The sequence below is a fragment of the Lepidothrix coronata genome, unplaced genomic scaffold (assembly GCF_001604755.1).
Source record: "Lepidothrix coronata isolate B3197 unplaced genomic scaffold, Lepidothrix_coronata-1.0 Scaffold117, whole genome shotgun sequence".
NCBI lineage: Eukaryota > Metazoa > Chordata > Aves > Passeriformes > Pipridae > Lepidothrix > Lepidothrix coronata.
Genome location: NW_016690297.1, coordinates 2576305 through 2597368, shown reverse-complemented (window position 1 = coordinate 2597368; position 21064 = coordinate 2576305). Strand labels below are relative to the sequence as shown.

The 21064-nt window shown below is 40.4% G+C and overlaps 1 protein-coding gene across 1 annotated transcript in view; it reads left to right on the top strand.

Annotated features, from left to right (window-relative positions):
* Window positions 1-471: 471 nt before the first annotated feature.
* The window catches only part of ASAP1 (ArfGAP with SH3 domain, ankyrin repeat and PH domain 1), a 148866-nt gene continuing 128273 nt past the window's right edge, over window positions 472-21064 (top strand). Inside the window, 2 exon segments of the mRNA XM_017825216.1 lie at window positions 472-740; window positions 19363-19449. Coding sequence (XP_017680705.1) covers window positions 19391-19449 — 59 coding nt within the window. The 5' untranslated portion in view covers window positions 472-740; window positions 19363-19390.

The window sequence follows — 21064 nt, the reverse complement described above, 5'->3', positions numbered from 1 at the left end:
TCCTTCTCAGATGAGGAAAATCATTCACTTTTTAACTAACACATCAATGTGTAGAAATCAAGGGAGGAAAAAATCCTCGCCAGAGCGCTGAGAGAAGGAGAGGGCAGGGTTGATCGCAGGGCTGCTGCTCAGACTTCGGAGCACTCAGGCTTTGGAGCCCCCCGGGCAGCTTGTGTTTCCAGGCGTCTCACATCGCAGATCTGATTTCAGGCTCAGCCACGGGCAGGCAATGGGTTAACGGGGGACGCAGCAAGTAAACTCTATCTGTGGAGATTATGGCATGTTTATCCAGTGTTCAGATTTCCTGTCTGAGTGTTTGGATTTCCTGAAATCCCTGCTATCAGCCCAAGTGCTGTCCACTGAGCAGATCTTTTTTTCTCTCTCTCTTTTTTTTTCTTCTCCCCCCCCCCCTTTTTTTTTTTAACTTTGCTCACATGGTAGGTTTTCCTTCCTGCTCTCTTTCCAGTTGTAGTGCCTGTGTCTACTCACCGGTCAGGACATTTATGGATGCAGATCAACACTCTCAGACTCCAGAACTCTGAGGATTGCCATAGATTGGATTTCCTTTCTACTATTATTATTTTATTTCAGTTTATTTTATCATTTTGTGGCAAGAAAAGCTGAAGAAACATGCTCTTTTTCAGCTGCCCATGGGAAGATACGTTTTAATCTGAGATGGAATAATGGCTTTAGGCTTGAGGAGCAAATCTGGAATGGGAATTCAGACTGCACACGTCCTGGTGAGTTACAGCGCGTCGGGGCTGAGAGTGGCTGGTAACGAGCAGCACAGAGACAGGGACAAAGGCTGAGCCAGTCCATTCAATGTGGCTGCGGAGCAAACTGCAAAAAGCAAATGGGTGAAAGCTGAAGTCAGAACTTTTTCCAAAAGAAACAACCGAAGTCCATTTTTAGTTCCTAAAAATACACGCTGCTCTACATCCCAGATAATGCCTAGGTAGCAAAATGTGTAAGGCCAGACTCTGCGGGTCCTTACTCATGTAAGTAACTTTTACTCTCATAAACAACCTCAGTGGCTTTAAAATGATCTCGTGTAAGAAAGGAAATGCAGAATAGGGCCCACTTTGTAAATTGCAATGTCTCGCTCTCAGCAAAAATTAATCTGCAAAGTAAAATGAGAATTTTCTGAGTGTCTTTGCATGTTTCCTTGGCCTTTTATGTTTTATTGTTGATCTAGATTTACGTTTTTAGAAGAAACTATGTGCCAACTATTTCTCCTATTGTCTCTTAAATAAGTTTGCAGTAGGAGTGACAACTGTATTCTCATGCAGCAACATTCTGGGAGGCCAGGAAGGGGCTTTCTGTTGTTGGAGGGAAAATGCTGAGTGCTAGGCTGCTCTGAATGAACTGGAAAGCTGCATTCAGACATGGGGCTTGGCTTAGATAAGGTTTTAGCTTAATTTTTGGATGTGAGAGTTCATGATGGCATTATCAGCCTTAGGTGGTTTCAGTTAACCACAGTCACAAATGCAATGAGTTGATCAGTCTCTAAATCACTGACTCAGAATTTGAAAAGAAAAAATCTTCTTTTCAGGCCTTTTTCAAGCAGATTTCATTGTTGGCACCCATGGAAGTGTTGCTGGAGTAAGATATTGAAGATAAAGCATCATCACTGTTGCAATTTTTGTTCTGTCCCATAGCTAGAGGCTCTGGTTGTGCTGAACATTCCTGAGCTGCTCATTGGACCCAGTCCAGGGATTTGATTCTGTAATTGTAAGGGAAAAGTTTGATTCAGATCTTGCTTAGATGTGTGAGGAAACATCTATAGGAAAACCAGCTTTCTATAGTAATTTCACTTTAGCTCTGATTTTCCTTAGACTATTTCGTAAGTCCTGAATTCTAGTGTGTAATACTGCATATCAAACAAGAGACTTTAATATTTAAATTTTAGGGGTTTAGTAGGACAGAATACTTTCCTTTTTTTATATACCAATAAAGGGAAAGAGCCATTTTCCAAATTCTTTGCAAAGTTTCCAGATCTGAAGTTTTAAACTAATTGCCTGATGTGCCGGCTTTCCACACAACCCTTTGAATGTGATCCTGCTGCTCATCTTCAAGATTTACTTTGCTATCAGAGGAAAGTTTACAAGACCAGCCAGACCAAACTCATGTCTTGTCTGCCTGGGAGCCTTCAGGAATTCATTTTAATCATTAACACAGGGCAACACTGAAACTGATGGCATTTTATTCATTGAAAGGTCAGTTCTTCCTGTGTGTGTAGGTTGTACTCTCACTGTAGTGCATTGACTGTCAGAAATGAAAGGAGGGCCAAGGAGTGCCTCACTGCGTTAGACTGGACCTGCCTTGTGGCTAACATGCAATTAATTTGGTGGTCTGTGATGCAACCAAACTGGCTGTAGCAGAAATGTGCCCCTCTCAAAGCTGAAAGAAGAGTCAAATGTCACCAATGATCCATGAAATGCAGAAAATACAGAGTACAGACGAGGAGTCAGGGGAAATATAAAGACTCGTCTAGGTCTACCCAAATTTCCCATCTTTGGAAATTTTGTTGTCTTTCTGATGAGCAAGATGCTTGGGACTGGTTTGGTTGTGGGGTTTTACCCCTTTTCTGCAGGGCTGTCAGAACTTTTCTGGTTTCAGCCAGGTTGGGAATGCTGTGGGAATAGTTTTTCTGGTGGTATTTTGGTATTTCCTCTTCTGCTCACACCCAGAGCAGGAAGTGCAGAAGCACAACCTTCAGCTCATTGTGTACATGTTTCTTTTTATAAACCTGAATTCTCTGCCCTCCCCCCTCTTTTTTTTCTTTCCCCCTGATAGCCTTCACATAGGATTAAGTTTCTGTTTGATTTAGACTGAGAATTTTTTGTTTTTTCACAAAACTATACCAAGCACTAAGTAGTTCCTTAATAATTCCTTAATAAGTGATTATCATATTAGTTTTTAATTATCTAAATGCTATATTACCAATCAGCTATCCACAGCCAATAATGTTAATGTAACAATATCCCCCAGTAGGTGCTTCTGCTGAACCTTCAGCAGTATGAGGACTAACTGGTCACCAAGACCTACCTACTCAGTTGCCCATGAAAAAATTCTGCAAAAGGTCTTTTTTTTTTTTGTAACCCACCACAACCGTTAAACTCTGTAAGATTAGACTCTTCATGCTTTAATGTTCCTTCCCTCACTCATTTTATTTTTCTGCATCAGTGAGGAGGTTTAGCTCATATGCCCCCACTCCATGTGTCCAACTCACTCACCGTCACAGCTGCCAGTATTCCTGACTTTCTTGCTGTTGTTGGCAAGTATGGATAAACAATTTTGACAGGTACAGAGTCCTGCAGAGCTAACTTCATACACACAGTGATGTTTCACTGCTGAGATGATGAATGGACCAGAGGAACTAAACCACTTTCCCCAAAAATGTTCCCCACATCCAAAGCTTTTAACCCCACCTTTTTATGCAGTTTTCCACAAAAAGTAAAGGATTCAATTTTGTTTCATACCTGAGAAAGCAGATCACATTTAGATTGCAGCTTTTGCCTCAAGAATCTCTTAGCCACCTTGTATTGTCTTTAATCTGCCATTTTATAAATGAAAATAAAATTAAGATGGATCTTAAAGTTGGCCCATGGCAAAATAATTATCTCTATTTCCACTTGGGTCCACTCTCAGGACCGCTACATGAACAGCTCTGCCAGTCGTGTTTGGCAACTGTCCCCATGTTGGATTCCGTTTGTAAGACAATTTGCTCTTCAGCATCATAGTCCTCAAAAAGGCAAGGAAATGCAAGCAAAGGGAAGTTAATTTACTTCACTAAAACCCTCTGTAATTTAACAAGATTTAAGTAGAGGCAATGGAATTACTGAGGGGATTTGAGTTCTGTGTTTGTTTTGGGGTGTTTCTTTTTTCATTGCTGTTGTCTCCAAGTGTCTCTCTTGGGCTTTGGGGAGTTGCAGTGCTCCAGGGAGAGGGCACAAGGAGAGGGAGGGAAACAACTATGTGGGCCATTATTTCAGAGACTGATTAGCAGCCGGGCTCCACCTAGACCACACATTGCTCCTCCCATGTGGCACCCACAAGCCAAGCTCCATCCATGCTGAAGAGAGCGAGATGTGAAACTCCTTGCTCAGTCCCCCTGAACCCCAATGCTGCGTTCAGCCCCACCAAGTGATGTTTTTAGTGTATCCTCCTCTATCTTGACTGGAGTTAACAAAATCCATCTGTTTCTGTGAGTCAGCAGAAAAGTATTCGGTTTTTATAAGAGTTAAGGGACATGGGATAGGGCAATGTCAAAGTGCAGAAGTCTTCCCCCAGCTAGGCTCTTGCACATCACACACACAGAGAAGGTTGCATTTTCAGTTCCTATTCACCAGACAAGCTGATTTACACTAGCACAGGACGTGGCCCGTTGGGGTACATGGCCATGGCTGCCGAACAAGACTCCTTTCATCAGCAAATAAAAGTGCAAATGGGCATCAACCAGCACACACCGTGATGCAGCAGCTGCTGGCAGTTTGGGAAAGCCAAAAGAAAACTATTTTCTCCTCATCAAAAGCAAAATGAGGAAGCCTCCCCTCTCCCCTTCCTCCCCCGACACTACCACCCTGGCTCAAGCGAGTTGATACGTAGGTATTTGTGTGGGGGTTTGTTCTCAGTGGTTAACCACATAACAATTTGAAGCATGTGGCTAAATCAAAAGAAACTGCCTTTAAACATTTGCAGGCTGTAATTGTGTTGGAGAGAGTGGAACCCCGGCTGGGGGCTGCTGGCCACCCTGGGGGCTGCGGCAGGAAGCCTTGAACATCCCACAGCAAGGTCCCGCAAAGAGGGGGGAAAAAGCTGATTTTAAGTCTAAGAACTTCTTGACAATGCTCTGCAGCCAGGGCCAGATGTTCCCAACTCCTCTTTTGTGTCTTTACTTGGTGTGCCAGGGCGAAATGCCTGACGGGAAACAAAACAGAGAGAAGAGAGGTGGCAAAAAGAGGGAGAGTGTTCTGTCACACCACTTTCATAAATAAAGCCAGAGGAAAAATAACAAACAAATTGGAGAAGTTTTGCTGTGAAGCTGAGCATGCCTGAGACTGCTGTGTGATCCCTGGGGGAAGGAGTGAGAGGTGGGTGGTGTGTGTTGGAGAGCCAGGCTCTGGAGAGGAGGGCAAGGAACAACCGTGTTTGGGGGTGGTAAAATGCCTCATTAGAGCTCCTTCATCCCTCAAATCTGAATTTGTTGGACAGGGAGGAAAGACTAGAGAGAGATGTGGGATCAAGATGAGCAGTTGTGCTTGTGTAGGTAAAGATTCCACCACCTGCATGATGCCACATTATCCCAGAACTGTGGAGCTAATGCTAACATCCAGTTTTAAACCATTTTGGGCTTAAAGAAGATATAAAACTGAAGATTGCAACATTTCCCCATGGGAGAAGCTGTCCATGAGACATTCTGCAAGTGGTTTGTGACTCTCTAAGGTCATGGGCTTTTAATTGCCATTTGATCCAGTGCATCCTCAGTCCATGATTAGGAAAGCCTTAGTTACACATGGACATAATCCAAAGTGATCATTGCACAAACAAAAGAGGGAAATCAATCTTCTTCACCCAGCTGCAAACCTCACTTATAATTTAGTAGGTAAAAATACCACATCTGTACAATCACCAGAATGGTCCCTGATCTAGGAAAGTAAATGACTTTTGGAGTATGGCCTTAAGGTTGAAAACTCAACCTTATTTGGAGAAAAAGCAAATAAGGCCTTGCCAAATCCTCTCTCCTGGTTACAGTGACTGAAGCTGTAGCCTTGTGAGACAGGGATTAGATGGGCTGGGATTGCAGTTAGAAATCTAGCTGTGCCCCAGGGTCCTGGAAGGACCTGCAACTCCATGCATCCCTCATATCTGTTCTCCAGTGTGGGGAAAAAAGAAATCAACTTTTAGTTAGTGGCTGAATGACACCCCTGGGATTGCCACCTTCTAGCATGGAATTATGATGTAACCACAGGCACTACCTAGACCAGCAGCAGGAGCAGCGTGGCTAGCTCCCACTTACTTTTTGTTCATCTCTGCAGGAGCCAAAAGGGAGCAGGTACTTGGGAAATGCAGGGCACATGGTTGATGTTCTCCTGAAAACTACGGTGGAAAGGAGAGGAGGGAGATGTGTCCCGCCACGTCTGGCACAGCTGCATACCCTTTTTATAGCAGTTGGCCAAATGCCTAGAAAGCAATTTTGTCCTGGCTAGAACTGTCAGACAGAGAGACAGCAGGACATTTCAGGTGCTAGGACGAGCCTTATGGTATCTAGATTCAGCATAACACCAAGCCCTTAGCATAGTGCTATGATTCTATATAGGAACATAAAACCACCTGAGCCAATGCTTCAGGATCCTGTCTCCAGTAGTGGCTGACACATGTAGGATACAACAATTGAATAGGAAGAACATGTAGAGATATATCCCCAGATTATGGCCCTGGTTTTCCAGGATCTCATCTAGAGGATTTTCTGAGCCAGAGCTCATACTTAGGATATGCTTGTCCTGCAGATATTAGCAACATGGATTTGTAAGCTTTTTCCTACTCAAGCTAACAGACATTTTCAGTATCAATTTAAAAGAAGGCTTTTATGGGTACACAAGATTGGTAGACAAAGATGGGTAAGCAAATTAATGGAAGGAATTTTGTCCTGAATTTACGGGTATTAAATCATTACTGACAGTGAGGGTACAATCCTAGTTTCCTAGCTGATTTATAGTAGTGTTACAAACTGAATTTTGTGGAAATATTTCAGTTTTATTTGTCAGTAAATAAGATTATGCCAGCACCATGGAAATCTAACACTTACTGTATCTAATGTAGCATGGAACTATATTGCTACTTTCCTTATGCATTAAAATTCAAGCAGTTCAGTAGTCACACAAATTAATATGCTTACTGATGTAATCATTTACATAATGGCATATTTGTCATAAAATGTGTAAGATTGCATTCTCTGCTCATGTAGGATACTCGTTCCATCCATCTGATAAGAGGCAGGCTGTAGTTGCACATCCTTTAATAATTATTTCAGCAGGTGTCCTCTTATTCCTGTTCGTAATTAGTAGCCAAGTACTTAGCAAAGCTTGTCAGGATCAGAAATTCCTACAATTGAGTAGTTGTCTATATTCATGAACAAAGAGGACCTCTACCTTGGTAGAATAATTTCTGAAGATATTTTAAAATAATTAAGGTATTTAACACTAACAGGTACCATAATTCTACATTAAGTGTAGAGCTTTTGAATTATTATCAACCAGCAGGGTATAATTCCGATGTTACATTTGTCCTAAATTTATGTCACAATCTGATTCCAGATTTAATCAATGGTAAGATAGGTCTTAGCCAGAATCCTAGATCTCACAGGTTATTTAAACCTCATAATTTTTATTTCCTGTGTTTATGAATTTGGGTTGAGAAGGAGCTATCATATTGCGCTATTGACCAGGATGAGGTTAAAATCGGCTATTCAAGATGATCTACAACTGGTATTTGTTCTCACTACCTAGACAAATGGGATTTGGTTCAGTGGAAGCATATTTCCTTACTTTTGAGAATATTAGACTTAAAGGGCATCAGTAGCACAGGAACAAGGATAAAAAGGTGACTGTAAGTCATGTGCTGGAGCCATACAACAGCCTACCTGACATCTGGGCTGAATTACAGAAATCTCTAGATGGCTGAGATTTATGTTTTTCTTCACAGAGTTCCTTGGAAGCTCAGAACAGTAATTATGGTGTTTCCCCCATAGGGTGGTATATACATGTCTGCACAGGGTATATCACAAACTCCTACGCTTCGTCCCTTCCATTGCCTTTGAGCACAGAGAACAGCCTGGCTGTAAGGCTCCTCTTCAGCCAGAAACATCCTTCCCCCAAGGATCATTTCTAACACTAATTCTGCCCATTTTAAGGTTTCCCAAACAGACTAACCTCTAAGCTCTAAGCATCTCCTTCTCAAGTTTGGGGTGTGCAATAGGCTCATGCCCTGTGAGTCACATCAGCAGTGTCCTAAGCAAAGCCCTCCAATAGCTACAACTTGAGCAAGAGAGTTAGACTTAGAAGTAAACTCCTGACATAGATTTACACCATTAGATTAGGAACAAGAGGGAACATGACCCCAGCCAGTAAGATCAGGTTTAGGCTGACCCTAAGGAAAACAAGGAGCCTTAGACAACACTTTTCCATGATGTTGGTGCTGAAAAACACCTTTTAATTTAAGGGAACCTTATTTGTGCTGTGATTTACGTCCTGGGACAAAAAAGTAGCTTACATCATGGAAATTCATACTATTTAAATGGAATTTAAATAATGTGTTATTGAGAACTCTGCAATATCTACAGCCTGTCTCTCTAAGTGAGATTGAAGTAATTGCCCATTGTGTGTGCATGTGTCCCCCTGAGACTTTGACACCCCCCCCAACCAAGACAGGTGGAGGAACAGAAGACTCAAGAGCTCCTACACACTTTGTAAAAACAGACAGACTGCTAGAAGGAAAAAACAATGCTTGAAACCTCTAACTAACTCTTCCCCAGGGGAAAAGCCACAACTACTGAGAGACAAAAAGAGAATTTCCACAGGAGTGCAGTGCTGTGCTCACAACAACCCAGGAGAAAAACTTTCACAAGCGTTTGCCCCTCCAGGCTGTCCACATGGGGCTTCAGAGTTCCCAAACCTTCTTGGTGTTCATGCAAACCTGGGTATGCCAGTGTGGCTTCAGGAGCAATAACATTTAGGTGAAATACACCTGTTGTTATTTATCTGAGTGCTTAAATTCTCTCTCCTTGGGAGAAACACCTTCTTGCCATTAAACAGGCCATTAAACCACCATGTTAATGCAAAAAAGCGTTTCCTGGGGATAATAATATCCTGACAATAGTATTGCTTGCACACTAGTGCTGGCTGCTAGTACAGTGGCAACATTTTGCTTAGACAAGTGATACCAGGAGAGAATCCTTTTTGCTAAAGCTGGACATTGTAGGTAAAAGCTTAAATCAGTAATTTTCAAAAGCTAGTCGCCTAAAATTCAGAATGTTAGCTCATAACAAAGTCCTGGGTAGACTATTTCAATGTCTTTTTGAGAGTGAGGTCAGTTATTTCAGCCCACTAATTAGGGTTTTGGTAGACAAGAGTTTAGTGCTTCCTCTGGAGTTTCCCAGTGCAGGACAATGTAAATCCATCCTGAGCTGCAGAACATTTGTTTTTATAATTCAAGGCCTGTTCTAAATAGATATCATCAGCTGGGCCAGGCTGTTGAAGACAAATCAATTTGCATCTTGCAGAAAGACAGTGGGCTCCCTTCAGAAAGTGAACATAGATGGGAAAGAAACTGAGATGCCCAGAAAAGACAGGTCAGTGCTTTGGCTCCTTAGCACCTCCAGCCACCTGCAACATAAATGAGTTTACCAGGTTAAGCAGAGACGAGCGGTGGTCACAAACACTAGAATGGAGCAATATCACCCAGCTCCTACTCCAGAAGCAAACTGCAGAGGGCTTTGCTCTGTTTCCTACAGATATAATGCAAGGGAGGAGGAAGAATTACAGTGACCAGGCAGCATCTGTGTGAACACTGACAACACCCTCCAGTCTCGACAGTAGTTATTGTGAGAAAATATGTTTCTGCTTTGTCCTTTCTTGTGCATGATAGAAGCAAACAAAATATTTGTTTCCTGAAAAAGAAATAGGTTTATTCTGGAATGTGCTGGGCAGTTGAGGTTCTTCTAAGTACTGAAGGATGTATATGTGGGATTTCAACATTTTTAACTCCTCCCAGGATATTTGTGCAATATTAGTTTTGACAGTTACTGTACGGTTTTTGCAGCAAACGGTAGACCTGATGTAAGGAAAGCTGGCCTCATTTGTGCTGTTAATGTAGTCTTTCTTAGAAGCAGAAGCTATTTGCAAGATCATAACTTCCCTCACAGACACTATTTTTAAGTGGATAAGAGTTCTCTCAGAGGAATAATAGTCTTACTTCTGTTCACATCTGCGCAGTATTTTCCTGATCAGGAGATCAAGAGAAAAAGGATCTGAACAACTGCTTCTCTAACTAATAATGAACAGAGAGCTGTGCAGTAAATCATAACGTGCAATGAAATAAAAAACAAAATTTGGCTGGAGATTAATGGCTGGAATGGGACATATTGAATTAAATTGGATCAGATGTACCCTGGAAAAAACTCTGAGATAGATTCACAATGCTCTATGGTATTGGTTTTGTTTTTCACAAAGGAAGATTTAACTTGAATGTTTTGTAACTACTAACAATTTCTAGGCCCTGGTGAGTGGTCTTAGGGGCTTGTGGGAAAGGACAGGCACTGGCTGGCTGGGACTCGTGGTCCCAACAGGCAGTGGAGGCAACTGAACGCAGAGCCTTCCCAATAGAGAGTGCCACAAACTTCTCAAGTGTTACAGGGGGCATTGCATTTTCACAAGATACGGAGGGCTGACTTCAGTTCCCATGTCCAGGGGCAGATTCATGATTACAGGTCTACTACAGAGACAGACAACCCCAAGGCTGTGCTCACAGTCCAACTGCACCTCTTATGTTCCCTGTTAGGTGGTTTAGGTGCCTCCTTCTTACTGTGTCTTCTCCCATTAACCCACTTTTAAGTGTCCAGCCTTCCGGATGTTGTCTAATGAGACATATGGGCAGCTGACTCGGGCTTTTGAATTTTCCCAGGGACTAAGGCACTCTAAACCTACCCTTGGCTTGGTATTTCAGTGCCAGATCTGCTTGTGACTCCAACTTAAGCAGTAAAACATTTGCACTTCAATCACTGCTCACTGAAGAAACCGGCCTCAAACTGTAAACCAGTGATGGGGACTGACACCTCCCATTGGCACCGGTGGTTTTTCTAATCAGAGATGTCTCTTATCTTGTCAAGATCCAGGCTCAGGTCATTAATATAACAGAGGAAGGAAACCAAGGCTGCATAAATTGTCACTGATTGTGCTAGAGATACCAAAAGTCTTTCCTCTTTAATTAATTTGCTGAACTGCAAGTGAAACAGATGCACAATCCGACAGGCCAAAAGGCCCACCTTGGTAGGTGTGATGCTGAAGGGAATGCACGCACCTGCCCCTCACCTGCTCTCAGGCATCTGGCATATCTGCAGTGCTGGGTTTAGTGACTTTGCCTTATTAGCTCAGGTTCATTATGCTTTTGTGAAAAATGGATTTAACAACAGTTGCCTAAAGCCAGAAAAAGAGGAGCAAGACTACATTATTAAAACCCAGAATGCAATATCATTTTAAAATTCATCAAAGTGCTTAAAGGAAATTCTCCTTTAGAATTAGGCAGAGACTGGGGACTTAGTCATCCAGGTCTCTCCAGCTCATTTCGATAATTGCCCCTTGAAACAGTTGTCTTTCTTTTTTTTTTCCTCTCTTTTTCTAACACTGCCACTTGGTAAGTATTCACTGAGCAGGCAGCTCAGCTCCACAGCTGCAGAAGGTCAAAAGAAACCTCAAGATTTCCACCATGCACATCTCTACTTTCTGTAACATGAGCCAACCACATCCAAGTACATACAAAATACTCATCTCACTGTCACTTGTAGGGATATTAGCAACACTTTAGCTAGTTTAACTAATTAATGCACTGGTAAAATTAATTTCTTTATTAAGTGATTTATTAAAAAAAAAGGTGGTGTTTAGAGACAATAATGTGTGAGTTATTCAGTATTTTTAACTACCTTCAGGCCTGGAGACACTCAGTCTCAGTACTTTCCTACCTTCTTGAAAACTATATGATCTGATTGCTTCTGTCTCTATAAATTCATACTGTCACCAAGACAGGCAGACCAAGTACTGTCACATGAACTTGAGCAGGAAACTGATACAACTGAAACTGAAAAAAGAAGTTATTTTTCAGCTGCGTCATTCCGTTGGTAAAAACATAAAACTTACATTACAACATACAGTTTTATTGTGGGGTTTTTGTGCAACTTCTACCCAAGAAAATCTAAAGATCAGTACAACTTCCCATTATATTGCCACTGGAAAATATGTCAGCATCCATAGTAGTGCACCAATAGGGACTTTTTCCTGGGGTTTTCCCTTAAAAGTTTTGGGATTTTTTTTTTTTAAATTTGTTTTCTTCCTCCTGATATCTCTTACTGACTGTAGAATTAGAGGTACAGTCTAGTATCTGCCCATACAGTCTTATATCTGAACCTTCTGGTGTGGTTCAGGCAGAAATAAGAAGGCCCTGCTGCAATGCACTTAGGAGACGCAGCATCCTTGGGGTAGGTGTCTGCTCTGGGCTCAGCACTCTCTCTCTTTTAGTCAGCAAAATGAAAGAAGCAGTTTAGGCTGTGATTCATCTGACTTTGTAGACGTCTACTTTAGTACCTCTGTTTTAAACAGCTACTTCTGCAGGATGAGGTGAGCTGCACCCTATTTTCACTTGTCTGTATTTACTGTATCAACAGTAACAATAAAAGGAGCCTGGAGTGAGCAGCCCAGGCAAAGATACTTTGTCAGATACATCCCACTTTTTACAGACTAAAAGTTGAGTGAGAGCTCACCAGAGGTAAAGAATCCCATTTACAGGGACTGAGTTTGGATCAAGTTGATAAAGCTCTGTTCTGTCACTTACTTTTGAGTTAATCTCATTTTTCTATGTAGACAGAAATCACAGAATCACAGAATAACCCATGTAGGAAGGGACACACGAGGATCATTGAGTCCAACTCTTAGCCCTTCCTGGGACAATCCCAAGAGTCACACCGTGTGCCCGAGAGTATCATCCAAACACTTCTTGAACTCTGCCAGGCTTGGTGCTGTGACCACTTCCCTGGGGAGCCTGTTCCAGTGCCCAACCACCCCGTGGGTGAAGAATCTTTTTTCTAGCATCCAACCTAACCCCCCGTTACACAGCTTTAGGCCATTGATTTCAAAGAGAAAATGATCCATGCTCATGGATCTGGGTATGAGTCACTATATGGGTAGATAAAGACACAAAGCACAAAAGAAGAGAATACTTAGGAACATCTTTCTATACCTGTATTGATGTTCCTATGTGCCTTGTATTTGGGGAAATTCTGTACAGATGCTTTGATAGTTCTGCACTCAGCTGAAGGACAGGATGGCTAGAAGTATTATTGAGCCAAAATAAATGACATTTTCACAGGGCTACTGCTAAGTAGAAGATTGGTTCTGCTTGGCAGAAGGGGAAGTCATGAAAAATACAACACTTTGAAGGGCAAAGCAGTACCAAGACAAGAGGGGTTGGCAGAAGGCACCGTGGTGCCATCCTTGTGATCAAAGGCTGGTCCTCTTCTTGAGACACCAGACTGGACACAAGCAGAAGTCACAAACTGGAGCTTAACGGTCTTGTCTTCAGTCTGATGTAACCATCTTACAAATATATATGAAATATATTAATTTCTGTGAGGTCTTCAGACACAAGGACAGTGCATGACCTCATTAGTACCTGACTAATCAATGAAGGCTGGAAGCAGGAGGAATGCTGTTTGCTTTGTTTGGGAGCTGCCAACACAGCAGGAAGGAAGCACATGGAAAGTTCAGGTGCATCTGACTTTTTCTGCAGACACAAGTTGATCTTTAATATGGCTATACCAGGCTTAGTTTCTAATTTTAATACTTACTCTCTCCTAAAGTCACAGCCAGCAAATGGCTGATCTTGAATTCAGCCCAAAATCAGTGGCTATTGAGAACGAGTTGGGGCAGTGACAAGAGGGCTTGATGTTGCATTCAGATTATATTATTAATCTGTAATCTATATACCATACACAGGGCAGTTTGCTATAGACTATGTACTGAGTAAATAATTAAGCAGCAACTAACTGTACAGAGAAGGTAGGAAGTACTCTTGTTTGTTATTAGCCCCTCACAGTCTTCAGAAGTGGATTATAAGTAACTCAGAATCTTGGGCTATGGATGGCAACCTTGTCATCAAATATAAAAAAATACCCTTGATGAGATCAGTGAAAGCTCTCCAGAGGTCTGAAGCTGGGCAGCAGACACTCTGATTAGCTGCTGTCTCCACAAAATACAAATTCTTCCCTGAGCCCAAGAAACAGCTGATGGATATAGTCGGAAGTGATAAAAAGGGTCACTCTTAAGTGGATACAAGGAGATTTAACTCATAACACCATCATCCTGAAGCCCTTACACAAATAACAAAAGACAGGTTTCAAAAACTAGAGGGTCCTTCAATCTAAAGACTTACACAAACCTTTGTCATATATCTGAGTCTTAAAGAAAATTCTCCTCTGAATGAGACTGCAGAAATCTACCAAACAAGCACCTTTAGGCCTTCTGGCCCTCTATAGCAACATGCTGCCACATAGTGTGGTGGTGATATAGTACAAAACTGTGGAATTATTTTAGAATTATCATATTTTGCAGCATGAATTCCTAAACAACAAATTGTCCAGTGCAATTATTCTATAGCTTTTGCACAGCCCATCCATGATTATTTCATAATCATATGACAATCATATCAGATGAGGATGGAGAAGTAATTTCCATTTTAACAGTCATACCATCTCCTAAAACTAGGTTCTTTTCTATTCAGTTGCTATTTCTAAAAGTGCCATCCAAGCAAAGTTCTGAATTTTTCAGTTGATTTTTCATACATATTCTAACATGTGGGTATTTCAAGATGAATAGAAGAAATCTCATACTTTGCCAATATATTTAAAAGTTCAGTGGAATGACCTCAGGATTAACAACCTGACATCAATCCAGTGTAAAACACTGGAATGGCTAATTCCAGGCACTATTTATAAAGAATCAGAGAAAAGTAATGCAATTCATGTCAATCAGGATGGAATTAAGTACAATATATTTTATTTCAAGAAAGCTATCTTGATATTTTTTGAGGTTTTAAATTTTCCAGGGAAAAAATCTATACTACTGATGTAATACTTATAAACTTTGGTAACACTTTTGGCACTAAACAAAATTTTGATTAAGAAACTAGAATTATCTAAAATCATCAATGTAATGATTGAATAGATTAAAAACTGAGCAATTTACATTCTTAAACCCCCTTATAAATAGGGACTCATCATCAAGAAGATGTCAGTCAGCTCTTCAGGGTCAATTCTGGGCTCTATGCTGGGTTTGTACAAGTCAGTAATAAGTTTTCCATTATTGTTTTCTTTCAGGATTTAGCCCATGTTTATAAGCGTGCTAATATTTTGATAGTGTATTTTTATGGAAGCACTGAAAACCCATACAGCTAATGTATGAGGTCAGGACAGAGTTTCTATTGCCTGGGACGTACTAAAATCAAGACCACAGACAAACATCCTCAGATTTGCTTCACTGAAGTTTGTTAGACCACATTGTAATAGTGTTATCCAAATCATGGATTAGGACAAAGCCAAAGAACATATGTTTGTCACATCCTGTTTGGATGATACCAGCATAGACACAAACAGAACAAGCAGATTCTGGCACAAAATCAAAGACATTTTTGTTAAACTCACAGTTGTTAAAGAACATGTCAATTATCACATGGACTGAGCAATTAAATTCTATATTTTGCCCATGAAAAAATCTTTAATATTGTAAAATGTCATTTTCAAAGACAATCTTTAAATTTGTAAGACCTGCTTTTCAGCAGAACATAGACAGAACAAAGATTTGATTCACAGCAGTTCAAATAACAGCTTATTTTTTTCATTTGCAGGAAATAAGGTTTTTTTTACCTGCTTTATTTTAAAGCTTCTTGGGATATAAAAGCTTTCTGCTCAGTCATTGGCTGTAAATTGCAGAATGAAGCACTAACCTACAGCATTTCCAAATGAAGTAGTCTGTTTATACAGAAAGCACAAGAGCTATAATTACTACATAATCACATTTGTATACCAAGGTCAGATTTATGTGATTCACACTATTGTTTGGACATAAAGGGAGTTGATTTTTAGCACGGTGGCGCACAACTACTATTATTGTTATATCACTGACTGTAGAAACAATATTAACTTTTGATCATTTGAGTTTTTCTAGTTAGGTTAACTACAGCTCAGGCATGTTAGAAAACTGGCTGGTTAGTATTTGCCCTAAAATGTTCATTATATTTGCAAAATATGTATTTATATTATTACTTTCCAGGTTGTATATTCTATTATGAAAGAAAGAAAAAAACCCAAAACCTCCAAAATAAAAAACAATTTAAGTCATTAAATGATTTATGCATGAAACCACACAGAGTTTAAGCAATATCTAATGCAGGTAATTAAATAGTGTACAAAATGTTTCCTGATATTTTCTTCTCCTCTGCAAAATCCCTGAATAAGATTTTCTTCTTAACTACTACCAAATATATTGGCAAATTTTATATTCTGTTACTGCGAATCCATTGTCTCTCCATACTACTTAACCAGTTCTAAAAGTTTAAAAATATAAGGATTCAACTCATTATACTTATTAGTTAAGCATTAGAATTAGTCAAGCACTTAGATTGTACCAATTAATTCAATATAATTGTATGTATTTATAATCAGGCACAAGAAAAAATGCTTTCCTAATGGAATCAGCTATTGTATTATTGTACTGAATTAAATTGCCACCCAGCTGCCATTACTGTCAACCTGTTCTTAATTAGACCCCTTTCTTACTGAAACCCCAACTAGTTTTTCTCTTTTTAGGTGTAGGTGTCCCTGGGTAAAAGGCAATCATATTTCTCTGGTTTTCATTGTTCTCTGTCTCTTCTGGGCTTTTATATTTCATATTCACTCCTTGCTCCCACTTGCTCCCACTCACATACTGTCATATGTAAGGATTTTACATAAACCTGATAGTATTATCTTCACATTGCCAAGTACAGTTGGGAAGCATTGGTTTTCCTTTTTTGGGGGGTGAGAAAGAGAGTCAAAATGCCATCTTGACGCAGCCTAAATTCTACTACTGTCTTTAGTTGAAGAGTTTCATAAAAGCTGTACTTAGCCTCAAAAGACAAATCACTCACGTGGGCATAAGGGTTGAAGAATTTGCCATTTGAATGGTGCCCTAATAAATTGTCCAAAGGTCACAGATTCAGTGTTGAGCCCACATGAGCACATCCACCACCTTTTCTCTCTCTAGGAGAGCCGCATATGTTTCCTTCTCAGTTCTGTTTCTCACCAATCGATGATGATAAATTCAACCAACTTGATTTCTTTATAAATATTTTTCTAGATTTCTTTGATATTTCATTTATTTGCTGGTTGCTGTTGTACCAAGAGGCCCAAAAATGAATAGGAGATGTAGAAAGGGAATATAGTCATCCTAAACACTGAGATCTAACCAAAAATGTTGATAACTCTGTTTATAGCAAGTGAATAATTAAATAATATGCAGTAGATTCTCATAGCAGATGTAAAGAGACTCTGTGACTTTTTAGACTTACGAAAAATAAATTGCCATCAATTCAAAATGTAAATCATAGTTACTTGTCAACTCAGGTCAGCGCCCAATTTAGAAAGCAATGAGCCATTATATATATTTTATTTCTCGCTTCGATTTGAATAGTATAAACCTATGATGATGAAGGTGATTTTTTTGCCTAACGAGATGGATAATATAATTAAAAGAAAGAGGCGTGCTGTAAAATTAAACAATTTTAAGCAGACATGTCATCATGGGTTGAATCAGATCCAGGGTGGCCAGTGGCTAAAGGTTTGCTTTAAGATGGTGGTACTCAGCTGTCTGTCAGGGGAGGCCCTTCCCAGTTCACAAAAAAAACCAGTGCAGTGCCCAAACCTTCTTCTAACAACTTTTTTCATGCATGTAACACAACATTCAGGCATAATGTTCTTGGTTTAAGGTAGATACTTCTCTTGCATACTTGACTTCAAATCAAAGGACTCACCTCTTCCTTACCATAACCATTTCTTCTCCTGTGCTGCCAAACTGGTGGTACACCTGGTAGAATTTCAGATCCTTTCCAGCCAGTATGTAAAAATCTGAAATCTGCTGGTTAAAGAGCTGCCTAGCCCTCCTAATAACAAAAAAGCTCTTGACAACATCACTTGAAAGTATCATAAAGGCTCAGAAACAGAAAGGAAAAATGAGCTAGTAACATCCCATCCAAAAAGTCTTATGTTGCAATTTTTAATTGAATCTCATGTGTCTTGGAGACAGGGATTATTCTGTTATTTTTAATGTTGAGGACTGGCAAACCTCCAGACCCACATGACATATCTGGAAACACCAAACAAACAGGACAAAACCCATAAACAAACTACAGCAGTCTCTGGGGAAATAGGTCAACAGGCCTAACCAGACTTCTCTTAGACAGAAGGTTAAAAAAAAAAAGACTTATAGAGGAGGAAATGTGCTTTTCCTCATGGAATCAAGGAATCAAGTGATGTGCTCAAGTGAAAATGGGCAGACTGGTTAAGCAAAGGGTGTGATCTGGGAATGGCCTCCCACTCCTCTGTGGCCTTAGTTCCTCTGTTTGATCCCAGTCTCATCTTTATGGGTCCTTGTCACACCTCCCATTCTGCCGACCTACCCAGTCCACGTCTCTCTGTCTCATGTGGTCTGTCCCAGACTCCTTGCTTTATCAACTCATGGCAACGTCTTCTGTGTAGCATTTGCCTTCCCAGCACCAATATCTGGCCCCAAAACCCTGTCAATCTTTTTTTCTGCCTTGTCCTTTTGGACCAAACATGGAGATCAGCCCAGAAGGGCTCAAAATGAAAGGTATGTGTCAGTTCTACCTACCTTTCTGAGGCTCTGCAGCATCTCTAACACCTTCCTTCCCCTAGAGCAACACAATGCTTAACCTGGAAAGAGTACACAATATAATAGCAGAGAAGTCTGATGAAAAACTGCAAAACCATTTTTCCATGGTGTGCTATGACTGTCCCCCCCCACCCTCCTTCCCTCTCTTACACGCAGGATTGCTCCCCGTCAGAACATTTCTTGCTCCCAGTCTCTTTATCCTTCAAATCTTATCTCCATCTTCCAAAAAAGATCAGTCTGGTGCATACACCTGACATGGAAATTTTCAGCCTGAATGGTTAGACTGAAGTTATATCTGAAAACAGGGTCTTCTGAAGTGTCAGACAACTTGGACAGATGATGTTACCAGCGCTGTACTCAGTGCAGCTGAGTGAGTAGTTGCCACATTGAGTTAGACAGAGAGTTTTCCCAGCCAGCTAAATGAAACTCTCCTGTAGCAATTTTTAACAAGGTGTTATTTTTCAGGGGATTTCTATTGGATCTCATTACCACAATGAAATTCAAAATATCAAATTCAGTGATCAAATAATGTACGATAAATTGCCATCACTGAAGGATTAAAAGACATTGTTTCATATTGACTGTTTGAGTAAGTGACCTTGTCAGTGCCGTAGTTTGGTCAGTTTTACTTCCTTGATCTTTTCTCCTCATCTAGGTAGGCTTCTGGTCGTGACAGATGAGACATGAGATCTTCAGCATCCAGGCTTTCAAGCTTTTCTTCAAGAGATTCACTATGGAATCGGTAAGAAAGACAAAAGACATAAACATAAATGACCAGGTTAAAGAGTAAAAAGCAGACCTCAGGATCTATGAAAAATAAGCCCAGAAGACACTGATTTTATCAATTGTAATACCTGCAAGTGGGGTTTTTCTCTGCTTAATGCCACTTTGGACATTACTACAGTGCGTGTTTCTCAGAAAATGTCTAAATTACTGATCCTTCCAAGGATCAAAAATTCCAATAAAGCAGTAAATAGTTATAAAACACTGATTACCTGAGCACATACTGAAACAAACACATTTATTACATATTTTGCTTTGCTGTAATAGATTTCAAAGCTGGATAAGGGACACAGGGAATAAAAAGGACACTCCTTTCAACTCTTCTAGATCTAGTAACTGATGTTGTTTTAACTTTGAAAACAAAAAATCTCTGCGATCAGCCTGAAAAATCTATGGCAAGATTTGTGCGGGGGCTTGAAAAGAGGAGGGACTCTCTTTGCATGATATAAAGTGCTGAATAGCACGCAGTTGTCTAAATATGCTTTTGTTTATTCAGTCTCTGGATGGTGAGTGCTCTTGTTTTAAAGTTTCCACTGTGTTTCACTGAACCACTAAAAGCTACATTTGGATTGCCTAACTTGAACCACAGCACTGATGGTTAAGGCTGCAGTGTTCTTTGTACCTGGTGCACTGGCTGGAGCTGCCCTGGCACAGGTCACTGCTCCCCGTGTGACCATCGCAACGCTGTGGGACTTTCATCTTTTCTTCCTCCCTGGGGGAATTAGTTGACCATATTGCACTCCAGACCAGCCAAGAGGGTGAATCACTGCTGCTGATCTTCTAAAAACTGAATAAATCCTCCTTTGGTGCATTTGCTTTGTCACATGGCTACACATATTTTTCCTTTTTAAGTCTATGATGTCTTAAATAAGCAAAAGTTCAGAAGTCAAACAATCATCTTTGAAAAAGCATGAAGCTCTTAAGCTGGACGTTCTTATTTGATTTTGAAATAGCACTTATATTTTTACGCTCCTAGATTTTCTTGGAGAAATAAAACACAACCACCAACAAGAAAATAAGTAGTGTTAAGTTCCCTGAAATCAATTAAACCCAGTTTCATTTCATACTTTTGTCTTGACTGCCACTCCTGAGGAGATGCAAACCATCACTGAAACTTTTCCCATGACTGGGACACTTAGAGGATCTTTCTCCCACACTGATCATCTTGATAAAGAACAAGATGATGGTGAGTCTTTCCTATCCTTGGAGTCAAGAAACAACTTTTTCCTCTGCTCATTTCTATTTCCCCACAACACTTTTATGAACCGAAGGATTTTGACATTTTTTCTACCCTCCTTTCAAATCTTATGGGATGAGCATTGCTTTAAAAAAATCCTTAGAGGCAGGATGGATGAGCAGATGGTCACTCTCTACAAGAGAGCCAGCTAACTTAGGAAGATGGAAGCTCGAATTCAGTGATTAAAAGTAGAAGCAAATGAGTTACCAGAGAAAGGGGCTGCTGTGGTGAACTTCTCAACTGAATTCTGTACTTCTTTATTTCATTTAGCACCATGTAAACACTGATCCAATAGAGATTTGGTTCACACAGTAAGACTAGTTTTCAAAAGCTTCCA